At 32.6% G+C, this 16,845-nt stretch overlaps 2 protein-coding genes across 5 annotated transcripts; one reads left to right on the forward strand and one right to left on the reverse strand.

The window, feature by feature from the left end:
• Positions 1-477: 477 nt before the first annotated feature.
• On the reverse strand, positions 478-8,571 carry LOC110701306 (beta-galactosidase 6). The gene is made up of 18 exons (XM_021878938.1): positions 8,234-8,571; positions 4,735-4,830; positions 4,507-4,619; positions 4,288-4,354; positions 4,097-4,189; positions 3,871-4,014; positions 3,660-3,754; positions 3,159-3,267; positions 2,958-3,042; positions 2,753-2,871; positions 2,498-2,662; positions 2,225-2,406; positions 1,913-2,004; positions 1,705-1,814; positions 1,501-1,611; positions 1,292-1,399; positions 1,023-1,168; positions 478-714 (listed from the first exon to the last, which is right to left on the reverse strand). Exons 1-18 carry the CDS (start codon positions 8,405-8,407, stop codon positions 525-527), a joined length of 2,199 nt encoding a protein of 732 aa, XP_021734630.1. The 5' UTR covers positions 8,408-8,571; the 3' UTR covers positions 478-524.
• Positions 8,572-11,875: 3,304 nt separating this feature from the next.
• Positions 11,876-16,154, forward strand: LOC110701307 (SNF1-related protein kinase catalytic subunit alpha KIN11-like). Of its 4 annotated transcripts, none has more exons than XR_002507335.1 (3): positions 11,876-13,956; positions 14,387-14,661; positions 15,027-16,154. XR_002507335.1 is itself a non-coding variant. In XM_021878940.1 (3 exons), the coding sequence occupies exons 2-3, from the start codon at positions 14,452-14,454 to the stop codon at positions 15,138-15,140; spliced, it is 324 nt and encodes a 107-aa protein (XP_021734632.1). In that variant the 5' UTR covers positions 11,876-12,410; positions 13,772-14,451; the 3' UTR covers positions 15,141-16,154. The 4 variants fall into 4 exon arrangements, 2 of the variants coding, with proteins under 2 accessions (XP_021734632.1, XP_021734631.1); XR_002507336.1 differs by having other exon boundaries at positions 14,422-14,661; XM_021878940.1 differs by having other exon boundaries at positions 11,876-12,410; positions 13,772-14,661.
• Positions 16,155-16,845: the final 691 nt, after the last annotated feature.

Here is a 16,845-nt window from a genome sequence, read left to right on the forward strand (position 1 = left end):
GTCCAACAAGGACAACTATTGTGGGCCGGGTTTCAGCATGTGTATACTTAAATGCAGCCTAGATCTGGTCTGACAAGAGTGACACTGCACACTGAAAGTCTGAAACTCTACGAATATTTAACTTCAGTTCTTGACTATGTGAGAGCACAGTTTCCGATGTTCTTGACGTAAAAGATGTTCGGATATGAGATTACAAATTTTAGGAGTACCAGAAGCAGTATTGTTAATATATAAAAGTTGAGGGACATCGTGATGCCTTTATTTCAGAGTAGATCAAATCAAAGCAGTTTAAAAAAAAAAAAAAAAAGTTGTTAAATCAGATTAGAAAATACAGAAGTTGATGTACTACGTAAATTATGACTCTTATTAATCATCAGAAGCACAGTGTTTACATTCTGAGTAGTTCAATTTTATACATAGCGATATAGTAAGCTATCAATCACTTGTAACTATGATGTATGCATAATTAATCATGAATTTTTTTTCCTGTAAAATAAAGAAAAGAATAAATAAAGAATCATGTATCATGTATGAATCCCTTCTGGTCTCATCAGGTATTTAATGTCACGTTTAACATTATTAACATTGCTGTCGCGCTTGCTAGTAGTCCAGGATATGGTGTTCATAGAAACTTTGAGAGGATTTCCACCAACTTCCTCAAACAGAACCAGAAGATTTTCTGACGATTTCAGAAAGGATCGGGGAATGTGGTACCTAGGATAGAATCAAGCATATCTTCAGTTGACTAATACCAAAATGAAAATGAGACTCTAGTACAACTAGCAGAATGTTTTACACCGCAATCTGATTATCTTATCATTGTATACAGCATATTAACTGAGGTGCGTCTGTATTTATGCTAAATTATTGATGAGAAGCATTTGTCAGAGAAGTTCATTTTCTGTCTGAAATAACTTTATTTAAGCTTGGAAATAAACTTGTTCTCAGGCTTTCTATCAGTTTTCATCAAGGATATTCATAAAGGAAAAATGGACATATGGCTTGTAGACTTGGCAACTTACATTGTTTGAGAAGGTTTTCTGTCAGGGGTCAGCAAGGACGCCCAATAACGACCAATACTTTGTCCATTGATCCAGGCTTCGCCTTTCCCCATACTGCTTAAGTCTAAGGCCACTGGATCTTCTCCATCTGGTGCATCAAACATGGTCTACCAAATTTCAAACCATAAAATTGTGTTCAGTATGCATCATAATATAAACTCTATAAAACCAGTCAAATTAAGACAAGGGACTTAAATTACTGTAAGCTTGAATAAGCTACAAATTTTTACCTTATACCAAGTGAGAGGCTTTGCAGTGGAAGGTTCAAGTCCACCCCAAACCACTTTTCCAAGGTTCTCTTCTTTATAAATTTGTGAATCTTCTCCCAATAATCCAACCTAAGGACAATGTTGTCATTGTAAGTTTAATGTATTGGAAACTTAAAATAGATATCTTGACAGCTAGCAAAGGCCAACTACAAAGCCAAGATGAAACAAACCTTGTATCCCCATGTATAATTCACTGCTAAATCATAGGAATCATCTCCGTTGCATCTTACAGCCACTTCACGCAGTCCAGAAAACTTTCTTTCAAGATATGCTCCAGAATCCTTACATACAAAGTAGAACAAACTAATATATGATCACAATGTAATTAATGCAAGCCAATGGTGTAAAATGAAACTCATAACAAATATTTATACCGGTAATCCCACCATCACACTTAGCACAGAAATATTGTTCGTTCCACTATCCAACTTAATAGGGGTTTCAAGTGAGAAATTCTTGACACTGCGATTTCCATGGGCACCTCCTGTTTTTGTAATAGGTAAGAGAAAGAAACCAGTAAGTATGTCAATGCATTGCATAACAATATTTTTAGAAACGAATAAGTCAATGCTAATGACATACCAGCATATGCGTCATTCACAAAAGCATAAGCAACATGTGCAAAAGACCGAATATGAAGTACTGGTTCACTACAAGAAGGATTAACTTCAAAACTGCAAAAGCAACCCCAAAAAATTAGAAGGTTAAATGCATAAACTCAAGATTCGTTATTTTCACCTAAATTCTCCTCATCTAAGCTTATAATAATATACAGCCTTATTCTAAAATTTATTTAGTTGAAAAATGAATTTGGTAACTCTGATCATAACTTATATTTGCTAAAACTTCTCTCAAAGGTGAAAAGAGCAAATCATGGACATCAAATCAATTTACCTTAGAGTGTACCAGAGATAATCAGATTCATCTTTTGTTACATTCATTTGTTCTAGTAAAGCACCTGCCTTCAAAGAAGTGTCTGAGAAGTTCGGTATCATCTCACTTAATAACTCCCATTTAGTAGCTGAGCTGATAGCTAGTTCTGATCTAGCATTTCTCTTTCCACTTTCTGTTGTTATCTGTGGTGAGAGATACATAGAGCATAAACAAATTATAGCTCAGCTTTCCTGTGATAGCAAGCTAAGATCTAAAATCAAGAGCTATGATTACCGTTGATGTGTTGAAAGTTATATTCACACAATCTGGAAGGATGCTAATTGACTTCGGAGGAAGTTGATATGATCTGTTCCGAAACACAACATTTGCACTATTTCTTGAGTCATTGTTAATTAAAAAGGCAGCACAACCCCCAGTCTCTTCTTCGAAAACATATGCCTGGTTATTAAAATCATGATCATCAATGAGATGTATATACAAATAATCATTTTCTCTGACAACTGAATCAAATGAAAAACAGTCAAATACCGCCTGTAGTTGTCCCAAGGAAAGATAGGACTTCTTTCCCTCAAGCAAGGTTTTTGAGCAAGCTTTTATCACCATATGAAGCTCCCGAAGGTGGCCCCATTTAGGTTGCCTTATAAGACCTATATATTGATTGAGAAAAGAAATTAAATCATGTAATGTAAGTTTTATACACATGCATATGTGAACCAAACCTGGCAGTACACACCATATTCATCAAGCGGTGCTTCATCATAGTAACTGGTGGTAACATAAGAAGTGCCTGTTCTTCCAAAATTTGTTCCTCCATGGTACTATATACATGTCAGAAACCAGAAGTAAATCTAAGATAACTAATTATATAATGGAACATGTTCGAAGTATTAAGAAATAGGGTGTATGAAATGTGACAGCTTAAGTAACTACATACCATATAGTAATTCACATAACATCCATTATTTTTTGCAAGAAAAAGTGAGACGTGAAATGCAATCTCTTCCGCAGACCTTATGTATGGCTTCCCACCAAAGACTTGGAAGCTGTATCGAACAATTATAAGGTTACCAGAGAAGTAGATTTCTGATACACATAAATCTCAATACTTCTCTTCAAACTTCTGTTATTTTACTTAGTGTGACATATGTGCTTCATATTTTTTCATTTTCCTATCTGAGCTTATTTGCCTTGTTTGATGTAGAATATATTTGCCCAAATCTGAACTTATATTAGTTGTAAATTGAACTTGGTTACTGATTCAAGTGTCTAAAGATGCCTCGATGTGTGTTGGGCTCCAAAGCAGAGTTTCAGTGACAGGTACTGTATGGAACCATGCGGTTTACAAAATAAAAAATTCTCATCACAACAACTACTTTGATACCAAAAGGAAGCTAAGCACCAAAACAGCTAATTGCTTAAGTTAAATCATACATACAAAGATGTCCAGTTTTCTGTCCACATTGATGGTTTGTTTGGGGAGTTAGGCCCAGCAAAGGTTTCCCCGCATTTCATCCCATTGCACGTATTAATCTGTTGAGTATAAATCGTAACTAAAGAGATCAAACAAATTACAGAATAAGAAAATGAAATTCCTCTATTCATTATAAATAGAAATGACAAGAAAGATTGGAATTGAAGGGACTAACCACAGGATCAGGAGCATCACTTTGCTTACACATCACCCAAGGAACACCGGACTGAAGCCCAACAGCCATACCAGCAGCCCATCGTACATAAGAATGCCCTTTTTTTCCAAAAGCTGCTTCAACGTTTTGATATTCATTTTCAATCTATTTGAAGATTCATAGTTTGTAAAGTTACAGGTTTACTTCAAGAAAAGTCATCATCAGAAATGCTAGTAACTCATCGTACCTGTGACAATATTATAGGGCCTCCTTGTGAAGCATATAACCCCTCTGATTTCATGAGGCTTACTATTTTTGTTGTAAAATTTTGCATATAGAACTACAAAAAGAAAAATACTTTTAGCAAAACTCCAAGACAATAACACACATCAGAGTAATGATATCAGACAGATAACAAGAAACAGCACAATTAAGTACTTTGAACGGTCTGTTGTCTGTTCTATATGTAATGCCAGGGATGTCATGCAGCCAAAACGGAAAACCCCTGCAACATCACAATAGCGCATCCATTAGACCATTTAAAGTTGCATAAGCATCATTCAGAAAACATATAATATCTCATTACCAAAGGCAGGATAGCCTAGTGGGTAAAAAAACATCAAAACAAACAAATTATGCAAATGTGTGAATACAGACCCATAACTCCATTCACTTTCGATGTATGGGCCAATCCTGAGGCAAACATACAACCCTTGTGCTTGAACCTCCTTGATGAACTTTACTAAATCATACCTTCCAGTGAAATCATACTACATAAAACAAGATAATATAACATCAATACGACTATATAAGGACAGAAGAAAGGGAGAATACAATCAAATCAGCATATTTTACCATGAAGACGGGATAAAAGAACACACATACCTGACCTGGTTGGGGTTCATGGACGCTCCAGAACACATAAGTTTGAATTACATCCAGTCCACCGTCTTTGGCCTTGGCTATTAACGATGGCCACATCTGAATATCATTCAAAAGATTATATTAACACAAGTCAGTAAGTCACTACTCACTAGGTGTAGCTTCATCATTTACTACCCTTATAAGATTATAGACAAATACATGACTAATCAATGAGAACTAACAACAACAAGATATTCATATGTTTTTAGATTGTTAAGTCATCATATAGTAAGACTACAGAGTAGGAAACACCTTAATATCTCAAATGTTCAAGGTAATGCATATGCATTTGCATCTATTTCTTCAATCATTACTTTTGCGGTTTTGCCATAGTATGATTATGGATCCTAAACTCCTCTCCTACATAAATTAGATACACATACATAGAGAATCCATTTTCTTAACTTGTGTTACCATACTTATACTAACTCGATCGATTAGAATAAGTTGTGTATGATTCTCATCCATTTTGTTCTAATTGCACTAGTGACCTTCATATCCTCCACCACTAATTACACTTCAATTTGTCAATTCAATTCATCCATGATTATCACTAGTGAGTGTAGTGACACTTTGATTTGTCTATTATTCTTGTCAATCATGATTGTCAAATTGGTATGATAAGAACTCGAATCCATGTAGTAATTGCACGTAGAATAAGGCTTTGGTACCCGAAACAATTCAAACAAATTTAGAGCATCGCCAGAACCAATAACTAGTTTATAACTGATCACGGGTATCAATGTATAGATCAAAACTGAATTATACTGTTGAGTAAGAGATGCAACACATAAAATGTTATTCTAGAGAAATGCATAACCATGATAAATTATACTATTGCATCACAATAAAAAATAAATAAATAAATAAATTTAAAATTAATAAAAGAAAAGAAAATACTTGTGCAGACTGTAATCTGATTATGCTCCATTGATTGCCTTGAATATTAGGCTATGAAAAGAAATTTGTGTTCAAATTAATGGAGTTGTGAAATTGGCAAAAACGCAAAATTGAGAGGGGGGAAAATTGAAATGACCCTAACCCTCTCCACGCGGGAAATGAAATCAACCCCTTATGTAAACGAGTTTCTTTGCCCCACGACATAAATATAGATTATTCTTCACCCTAACCCTCTACGGAGTACTTCTTTTAGTCGTATGTTGTTTCTTTATTTCCAACTACGACGTTGTATTTTATTCTTCCATCAATCTCACTTTCTATATATTTTATTACGAACTTTCTACTAAATTACCTAAAATTTCGAGGAATAGATCAAAAAGGTACTCTATTGGTAGTCATACCCTGATAGTCTCATACCCATACCCATACCCTGATACCCATATATTGCCACACCGGGCACAAGGTACAACACTCGTACAACTCCATAAATACGGAGATTTTTTTTTTAACAAAATAACCCTCATTAGTCATTACTTCGTCATATTAGAATATTTTGAGTATAATACATCAAAATTTATCTAAAAAAATTCATAATTATTCTTTTGAACATTTTGAGTATAATACATCAAAACATACTCCGTATAACGTAAGTGTGTACGTGTTTTTGAATTTTGTCTTCTCAAGATCGAAAACAAAGAATTAAAAGTTTTGGCTTACTATATTTTCCAAGCGGAATACTCTTTAATTCTTTATCTTTATTTTTAGGGTATGTTCACTTCACCTTTTTTTCAATTCACTTCAGTTTCTAATTTTATTTTCTTATAAAATATTCGATTCAGTTCTATTCACCTCCAATCAGTTCAGCTCAATTTAGTAAATCAGAACAGACCCGTAATTTGTCCCGTATTTCATTTTAAGATGTCCAAAATTGATTGGCAAGATTGCCTCAAAACAATTACAGTTGTTTTCAATGTAGCTTCCTTGGGAAATTAGGCGATTTAGGTCTTCACTTAAAATAGACTTTATTTTACAATATACGAAGTATTATATGGGCTAATGTTTAATATTGAGATTGTGTACGCTATGAGTCTATGACACATGTTCAAATTTTCATTACCGTAATTGAAATTTTAATTTACATTAGCCTTGTAAAGAATTAAAAGGCCAACTGGCAACTGCTATATACTTATATGCCGCCCTTGTGGCTCGCTAAACACCAAAAATATGGCCTAGTTAATTTCTTTATTATTCACTCCTTTACACTCTTTAACTTTAATTACGAAACCTGCATTTCACTAGTAAAGGATTACAAGCTCAAAGTTGAAACTTGTAAGTTTTACAAAAAGACAGCTAATTGAAGCATTTTGAGTTCTGACATAAGTAGCTTTATTTTTGAATCCAACAATAGTTTAAGACTGTTACCTTTAAAAAAGAGTAATTCTGATAAAGATATGATGAAAATCATGAACCTTTCCATGTTTTTAAATGATGAAAGTTAGAATGTTATCTCTCTTTTTGGGGAGGTATGAACCGTGTGATATTTGATTGCTCAGTAGTTTCCTACCGTCCAATTCATGCCAAATTGCCAATGGTCTACATACCTCAATGAGGTTGCCTTTGATACATCACTACTTCACTAGGTAATAGGATAGGTCACAACTTATTAGTTACTTAGTTACTCGGTTAGGGCCTATTTTCTCCGACTTATTTTCAGTTTAATTCAGCTTCAATCAATCCAATTCAGTTCAGTTCACTTCAGTTTCTAATTTCCTTTTCTCTTAAAATATTCAGTTCAGTTCACTTCAGTTTCTAATTTTCTTTTCTCTTAAAATATTCAGTTCAGTTCAACTCCAATCAGTTCATCTCATAAACGAGAGGCGAGTGTGAGATTCTTTAGAGGATTAAAGTAAAGTAAAACACGAGATGATATCGTTTCTTACATGTACTCGGAATAGAAAGCAATTGTTTTCATCTCGATCAAACTCCAACTAATATAAATCTATCTTATACAAGTAGGTCATGAAGATTTATGTCGTGATGTAAAATAAAGGATAGATAATATTCTTAGCTTCCAATCAACATGAATATGGATTTTCTGATATTAATTACATAAAAAATCTCTAATAGTATGAGGATCATTAGCGGTGTTACGTAAATCACAAGATGACATCTATCGCATCATTTCTTTTTCATACCAACTAATTTATCTTAAACAAGTAGTCGGATAAATCTATTGTATTTGTTTAATCCTGTATTATTTACTTATACCAAAGCATTACAATTTCATTTAAAATTCAACTCATTCAAAATAAAACCAAACAGAATCACACAATAACTTGTATGAAATAAAATTCTCATTGGAACTCCAATAAACACCAAGTTGACACCAGCTTTGTCAATACCAAAATATTCTTAAATTCATAACCTACATTATTATACAAACTTGAATATAAATGATTTCATAGTATTAACACCTACATACATTATGGTAAAACAATGTCTAGTCGAGTATCTGACACGAGTACTTTAAGATAGAAAAAAACCGAGAATACGTACTAACCTCGGGGGTGCTTCGAGGATAATGAATGGAACCGGAGAAGAGTAGCTTCCTCTGCCCACCAACAATGAGAGACCTTCCATCATACGTTACTTCACCACCTTCTTCATCACTTCCTCTACTTGCAACAATCACCATTGCCAAAACTCCCATTAAAACCCAATATTTTCCCTCCATTTTTATTTAATTACTCTCTTTTAATTTGATCTATTTGTCTTAATTTCTTCACAAGAATGAACAATGCTGCATTGCTATTTGAAGGAATTTATTGGCAGTACCTCAAAGTAAGAGCATATAAGACTCAATACAAATGAAGAACTTTAAAGCTACTACTTTTATAACAAGAAACAACAAAATAAGGTTGAAAAAAATATCCAACTTATTCCTTGTTTTTGGTCAGTTTTTAAAGCTGAGTAAATTGTCTAAATTAACCTCACAACTCACGGGTTTTGTTTTTTTAAAATTTCACTATCATTATTATTATAGCTCCTAATATGTTTGAAATTTTGAGCGGTCATGACTTTTAAGATTGTGACATATAGCTAGGTATACAACTTATGTTTCTTTTTGCCTTAAAACACTTCGATCTTAAATACTCAGTTTAATATGTTTTGACTTTTAGTATAATTTGATATTTCAATAGTAATTCAAATAAAAAATTCTACATCATCTTACTTACGAGTAACATTTTAAATTATTTTATATAATAATAAAAAAGATGGTCAAAGTTGTATTCCGTATTAAAAGTCAAAGCATATCAGTCTGTTAAAAGATTTTCAGGAATGAAAAGTTTATTACTTTCACGTAACTACATTTGGTTTCCCCGAATTCTGCTAGTATGCTACATACTTCACTATTAACTTTAATTGACAATTTTAAAAGCATGTGCATCTAAACGACTACACCTCTGTTCAGCAATGGGGCAGAGAAAGAGTACTTATGGAACAAAATTAATTTGTTAGATTCATTCTTAGTTATCATGATAAACCTTGCGGGGTTAAATTAGGAACTTTACTATTTAATATCATCCCATTTATATTTAGTTTTGTTTTCCTTAATTAGAGGTTGGAAATTTAGTGGGAAACTTGGCTGAAATTCCACGGTTTTCCCTTATAAGCTTAGGGTATAAGAGAGGAAGTTATAGATGATCCGTGAAAGGAATAATTGAGTCACTTTTTATGGCCGTTTGTTCACATCATTTCAATGCGGTTTGTTATGCGCATGACTATATGTTTATAACTTTAAATGTAGATGTGCTTGCTTACTAAAAGTGTGCACATATATAGGTAATAGGATAGTTTCTAATAATGTGTATGAAGTATGATCCTATTCATGTACTATGATCTAATATTGGTTGAGGAAAATAAGTAGACCAATGAACTAGAGAGCAGTTTATATGTTGATTATGTGGAGCGTATCTTTTACGTGTTGGCATTTGATCAATAGATGTCACTTGAAGGAGTTCACAATAATATATGATGTAGTTCACAATTTAAATGGTTTAATTTTGACTAACCAATACTAATGATATTCATAGATTGAATTGTTGATTCTCAACTCAACTCGATCAGAACCCGATAAGTTGTTGAGAGAGAATCTAGACTCGACCATCTGACTTGATCCAATTCCGCAATTTTGTATTATGTTTATACACTGTTTGAGATATTTTTTAGCATGACCCGAAATCTAACCCGAGTCCGACTCGTTGACCTTAATTGACAGGTCATATTCATATACAATTTTATTCCAAGTGCTCGTGTTTATAGTTAATGAATTGAACCAATATAGGCATAGGCAATATAGAGTATATTATAATTTATTGAGATCATATATTTAATCTTCTGTAGAAATAGACCATATAGTTTGTACTTACTAAAGATTATCCATTGAGAATCATACCAATGTTATCAATAAGACAACAACCAACCTCGATCAACAACGTAACAACAACAACAAAAGTTATACTTCGTATCATCAAACAAAAAAAAAAATATTCTATAAATATATATAAATCAACCTTTATAGATTAAATGAGGTGGCAAAAACAAATATTTATGTCATTAATTAATACTAGTGTATAAAATGATTAAATGGACATTACATTTGCACATGTATAAAGAAAGATGTGTAAAAAAGTCACTACTGTACTTGGTATAAAAAGTCAATTACAGATTTACAAATAATTATAGAATTATTGGTCATTGATAAATTATTAAATTTCAACAGTATAACATTGACCTATAAGCTAACATTCTCTCAAAAAAAAAAAAAACCTATAAGCTAACATACATATGAGTCCAAGCTACAGGTGAATTAGTTGAACCACCACGCCAAGTAGACTAGTAGTAGAAGTGTGCCAAGTGCGTACGATGCCGTAGAAACTCGATATGTCAGTATTAATATGAGAATCATATTGCCCGATATATGGTGTGTAATTATGTATGGCTTTGAGCTCTAATTAATATTAATCCATGCACAAATGGCTTTGTTCGTTGCTCTAATTAATACCCATAATGTCTCTTAACGGAGATTTCGATTATATATGTTTAACCTCACACAATACAATTTAAGCCAACTCATCGAAAGACATATGACAAGAATCTATATATGTCAAGTTGCAATTACTCAACAAATGTTGAATCCAATGACATACCGATGTACCAATAATGTATGATGCTAGGCAAATGAGCGAGCCATCCAGTTCACTAGTACCAACGCGTCTAACGCCTTGCTCATGACTCAACTAACTGCCCCCCACTTATCATTTGGTTTAGATGCCTCCCTGAACATGGCCAAGGCATGTTGAGCCATGCATGTAAAGCATCTCTTCCCCTTATAATTAGAGTGTCCAATTGACCGGATAAATCAATATGTGGCTATTATTTTGATGTTGTAATATATTACTTGTACTTAGTTTGAAACACTATTTATACCAACATTAGTACGAAGCATGTATCAATGTATGTATCATTAGTTCATTACATATATATTCCTCTAATTCACTTACTCTTTATTGGTTAATTTAACTCATTTTTATCTTTTTTTAACTTTCTTAACTTATTTTGTTTGATATTGTCAAATAAAGATGAACAAGCAAGCCCTAGAGTGTACTACTACCTTCGTTCATTTTTATTTTTTCATTATACTTTTTATTTTTTTTTTGCATTCTCCTAGAACCCGTTTCTACAAGCTCTTTATAATTTAATGTTATTTTATTGCCAAACTAAAATTACGACGTTTCTTTCACCTTACTCTCATTCAATTTTTTTTTTATTTTTCCACTTTTTTTCTTACATTAACCCACATATTCGCATTTAGGATTTGTTCTCTTCACCCGAAACAAGTAAATCTGGTCTGAATTTTTTAAAGTATGATCTGAATTTTTCTGATCTAGTCTGGTTTGATCTAATTTAACAATTTAAATAAACTTTGACCGCATTTTAATACTAATCTATAAAGAAAAACATTATGAAAATGGATCTAGTTAGTTTTGTTTCATCATGAACTTTTTAAATATGCAATTTTTATAAATTTTTTAATACGCATTTAATGATAAGTAAATGATAATCAAAAGTTCTAATCTAGTCTAATCTTATTTGAATTTTTAAATAATAACAAGTCTTTTTTTTTTGAAAGAGAAGAGAACAAGACCTTAGTTATTAACACAATACCTTTTTTCAATTGAATACTAAAGGACGTAAACTCAAATACGGTATAGGTCCTAGGAATTAACATAGTACTCCGTAATCCATACATAGTTTTTTTTATTTTATTTTATTTTTTTCTTTTTTATTACTCCGTAATCCATACATAGAAGGGTCTAGTGGTCTACCGAGCTGGAACCATCACAAGTCAACCCAACTCAGATTAGCACATAATTATTATTTTGTTGGTTGTCAGCGCTGTGGTGACTGTTTATGATCTTCAACAGTCCACACTCGCCACTATGTTTGCGGGTGAACTCAAATTTCTCTATAAGGTCAATGATAACTCCATTTTTCTATAAACCAACACCTAATAAGTACCAAGTATATCTAGTCAATAATCCATTTTGTAAAATGTCTACGCATTCGTTAATCCACCGCCAGATTCTCGCCGGATTCCACGGCGGTCGTAGGCGGCGAATTTCCCGACGGCCTGGTTTAGTTGAAGGAGAAATTACGATAACTTGAATTCCGAGGTAATCTTTAGTCCTGTAAATCATTATTCTGAATTTATCAATTTTTTTGTTTGATTCTGTATTTTAGGAATTAGATAAGTTGGATGATTTGATTTTGTAAAAATTTATTTATGAATTGGAAAAAAAAAATGATAATCTTTGGAATATTTGTGGTTACAAGAATTAGGAATTTGATTATACCTGCGTCACGAAGAGCAAAATGTACATTAGGCGATTAGGGGAGTAAGCGCCTCTTCTAATTGAACTTATTGGAGCTAAACTGAATTATATATTTTATAAGAGAAGGAAATTAAGATAAGAACTGAATTGAACTAATCTGAACTTATTAGAGCTGAAGTGAACTGTAAATAAGCGGAAGAGAACAGGCCTTAAGAAGAAGAACATAAAAAAAAAAAAAAAAAAAAAAAAAAAAAAAAAAGCTCATACTGAAATTAGTTGGTTTAGAATAAGATTGTACGGAATATTGATTCCGTCTTTCGCTATGGAATTCTTACTCACATGTGTACCTAACACTACAAGAACCTACATCATGTAGTATGTGTACCCGAGTCTCATTTGAATAGGCAAAGAGTGATCAAATGAGCTAAAAAATAAGTCGAACACATACTACATCGTGTAGTATGTGTACCCGAGTCTCATTTGAATAGGCAAAGAGTGATCAAATGAGCTAAAAAATAAGTCGAACACATACTACATCGTGTAGTATGTGTACCCGAGTCTCATTTGAATAGGCAAAGAGTGATCAAATGAGCTAAAAAATAAGTCGAACACATACTACATCGTGTAGTATGTGTACCCGAGTCTCATTTGAATAGGCAAAGAGTGATCAAATGAGCTAAAAAATAAGTCGAACACATACTACATCGTGTAGTATGTGTTCGGGTCATTTTAAAAATGTACTTTGATGATCATATTGCTAGAAGTCAATGTAATTTGAATAATTGGGAGTTCCTTGTTGTAACAAGAATCTACTAACTCATAAAGACTCATAATTAGGTTGTATTTTTATCATGAATATTGAATACTCCGTGTTACAACAAAGTTCAAAAGCTTTTCAGTTTTTGAAATTTGATTATTTTGCAGTTGTACAATAAATATAGATTTGTGTTCAGGTTATTTATATGTTCACATTCTTTTACTTGTATTAGACCTCATGTATGGACTGAAAGTTCAGTCTGTTTCTCATTAGTTAGTATGCTTTTGTAACAAAAAGATGATCATTTGATTCGGTTTGGGACAATTGCTAGTTAATATGATCGTCAATTGAACTTTGAGAATTGAACCTTGCCTCTTATCTCCAGTGGTAAACTAGCTTTCAACCTGTCATTGCTTCTTTGTTACATATTTCATTTTCACTATAGGAAAATGGCAGGACGAGATGGCACTGGTGTGGATGTTATTTTGCCTAATTATATACTTGGTAAATCTACTAGCTTTATGTCATCTGGCAAGATGAGAATTGCAGAGCATAAATTGCCTGGGCATACAGTTACCATCAAGCAATTGAACTGGCAGAAGATAAAGAATATGGAAATGGAAGAGAAAGGTAGCGCCTATTTCTTACTGTTTGTTCTCTCTGAACTTTCCTATTAACAAGGTCTTTTCGGCTGATATGTGTATTCTTTCTCCCAAGCATGTTTAAGTGTTTGATTTGTTTCTTTATTGTCTATATTTGAATTGAAACTTTTTTCCTTTACAAGTTATTGCTGAAATTATGACATTTTTAAGGTTTCAAAAGCAATTTAACACCAGGTAAAGTGCTAGCTATTATCTGGTTGTGAAGTCGCTAAACTTTGTTCCTCTTGCTATTTCATTCTTCGGCTAATTTTATTTCACTACGTATCTTAGTAAAATTATTATTTGTTCTTATGATGATTTGCCTGAATCCTAAGGAAGTAAGGATAAGTCAGTAATGGTGTTTTGAGCTCTGCCTGATGTGATTCTTAATCATTGTGAAACATACATATTTTTCATAGGTATGACCCTACAAAGATTTTGTTGCTCTAATTAGTTGCAGTCGAAAGCCCATCCTCATGAGATTATGACTGAAGCTCTGAAAGCACTGCAAAAGCTTAATGTCTGCTGGAAAAAAATTGGGCATTATAGCATGAAGTGCAAACGGATTCCTGGCATTCTTGGTCATCATGAAGTGATTGTTGATAACCCAGTACATAGTTCTGACGAAGAGTCAAGCATAGCTGAAAATGATGCTGTGTTAAGGTCTCCCAATGTCGTGAAGTTTGAGTTGCAGGTATGTTTCATGTCTAGATTTTTGATAAATGGTTCTGGTCATAGTGGTTCTCTAAAATTTGCTGATTTCTCATCACTCATAACTGTCATAAGTTTAAAATAGTACTATCTTGCAAAGCTGCTGTAAAAAATCGTCATACTAGCACCCATTGCTACTCACCTCTGCAATTTGGGCTTCAAATTAGGCTTATACTATTTATTGTCGCCGTGTTACTGTTGTAGGCTATCGTAATTCATAACATTCTTTTCTGCATTGATCTTTTATTCTTTTCGTGTCTCTGTTGTAGGCTATCATAACTCATAACACTCTTTTCTGCATTGATTTTTTTTTATTCTTTTCTGCATTTTCCGATGTGACTCTCACAGCTGTACAAGGCCCCCGAGGAGAAGTATCTACTTGATCAACGATGGGTTCAGGGGCCGTGGATTCTATTCCTTGATCTTTGCACAGCTTTCCTTGCTCAATTCCGAGTGCTTTAGCTACCAATAACCAGCTATATCAAATGTTCATAGCATTAATGTAGTTTGTTGATATGATATATGGTTTTGAATGTGCATTATATTTCTTGATAGGGTGAGTTTGTTCCTGATCTACGTACTTACCGAGTGGTGGTGTTTAATAAAGATATTCGGCAAATATTGTAGTCTCTCACATCTCATGGCCTGGCTAAGTCTGAACGTACAAAGACGCCATCACTTGTGATGCAATGTGGAAAGGAAAAACTGGTTGGAGTTTTACTATATTACCTCTATTACATATTATGTGCAACTTTTAAATATTTTATATCACATAAATAATATTCAAAAGTTGCACATAATATGTAATGAAGGTAGTAATTAAAACCGCGACATTTCAAATTTTCAAGTACAGTAAGATCAAATAAGAACAGGGAAAGTGGTGGACCTAGTGCTTAGTGTTTCTATCAGTGAGATTTTGACATTACTAGTTAGAGTTTTTGGGCCAAAATACGGTCCAGAATCATCAAACTCTTTTGCAAGTGGTCCAATAACGAGTCCTCTGTTTTCTTCTGTTTAATAAACTTTTTAGTAATGTTAACCAAAATTTTACATAGTAGACAGTGCTGTACAACTACAACACTGACGTGACCATAAGAAAAATAAAAAATAAAAAAAATAAATGTAACTTGTGTGCATGATAACAATTACTCCCTTCGTTTCTTTATTATTGTCATATTTTATATTTTACAAACAAATAAAACGAGAACTTACAATAATGTTTTTTATTATGAAAAAATCAATTAGACTCCATTGGCTTCAAATTTAATTATTAAAAATGTAAAAGTATAAATAAATAGGAAAACATAACAAGAAACGAAAGAAAAAGTGTGCTTGTTTGATATCTCGTTATTAAAAGTATTTTTTTAAAAAAAAAAAAAAGTCATGAAAATGGATTTTGAAAAATCATGTTATAATTTCTAATACTTAGGGCCTGTTAACATTTACTGAACTGAACTGATTGGAGTTGAACTGAACTGAATTGAGCTAAAATGAATATTTTATGTGAGAGGGAAATTAAGAGCTGAATCGAACTGAACTGATTGGAGCTGAATTGAACTGGACTGGACTAATTGAAGCTAAATTGAACTGAACTGGAATTAGGTAAATTTGAACAGTCCCTTAATTGGAAGAATATTATATTAATTGTGTATAGTGAACCACAAAAAATAGTGACGTATATAGTATTCGATATCAAATACTTCCTCTATCGATATCAAATACTTCCTCTATTCTTTTTCACTAGATCTGTTTCTTTTATTAAGCAATGCAAAACTTTAACGATCAATAACTTTAATTTTTTTAAAAGTAAAATTTATACGAAGTAAAAGTTATGTATTATGATATTATTTATTGAGATGAATTCAAAAAAATCCAACATGGACATTTTTTCTTTATATATTATTTACAAAAGACGGTCAAAGTAGGGGTGATGAATAGTGTAAAAGTCAAAGTCGGTCAAGTAAAAAAAGAATAGAGGAAGTATGAAGTATTTATGTAATATGTAGATTATGTACCTTGCTCTTTCAAAAATCACAATATAAGAAATTAAACAAGTAGAAATAATAAAACAATTAATTTCAGTTTTATCAAGCTATAATAATTGTTGTTAACTTGTTACAAGTATTGTAGCCGTTTACTTTTCTCAACTTGCATGGAGCTAGTCAAC

The sequence above is a fragment of the Chenopodium quinoa genome, unplaced genomic scaffold (assembly GCF_001683475.1).
Source record: "Chenopodium quinoa cultivar QQ74 unplaced genomic scaffold, ASM168347v1, whole genome shotgun sequence".
Taxonomy (NCBI): Eukaryota; Viridiplantae; Streptophyta; class Magnoliopsida; order Caryophyllales; family Amaranthaceae; genus Chenopodium; species Chenopodium quinoa.

Coding starts and splice junctions, on each gene's coding strand:
- LOC110701306 (XM_021878938.1), bottom strand. CDS start 8,407: ATGGAGGGAAAATATTGGGTTTTAATGGGAGTTTTGGCAATGGTGATT. Junction 1,612..1,704: donor GTGTGATGGTGGGATTACCG/GTATAAATATTT, acceptor TTTGTATGTAAG/GATTCTGGAGCATATCTTGA. Junction 1,400..1,500: donor ATTATACATGGGGATACAAG/GTTTGTTTCATC, acceptor CATTGTCCTTAG/GTTGGATTATTGGGAGAAGA.
- LOC110701307 (XM_021878939.1), top strand. CDS start 14,452: ATGACTGAAGCTCTGAAAGCACTGCAAAAGCTTAATGTCTGCTGGAAA. Junction 14,662..15,026: donor TCGTGAAGTTTGAGTTGCAG/GTATGTTTCATG, acceptor TGACTCTCACAG/CTGTACAAGGCCCCCGAGGA.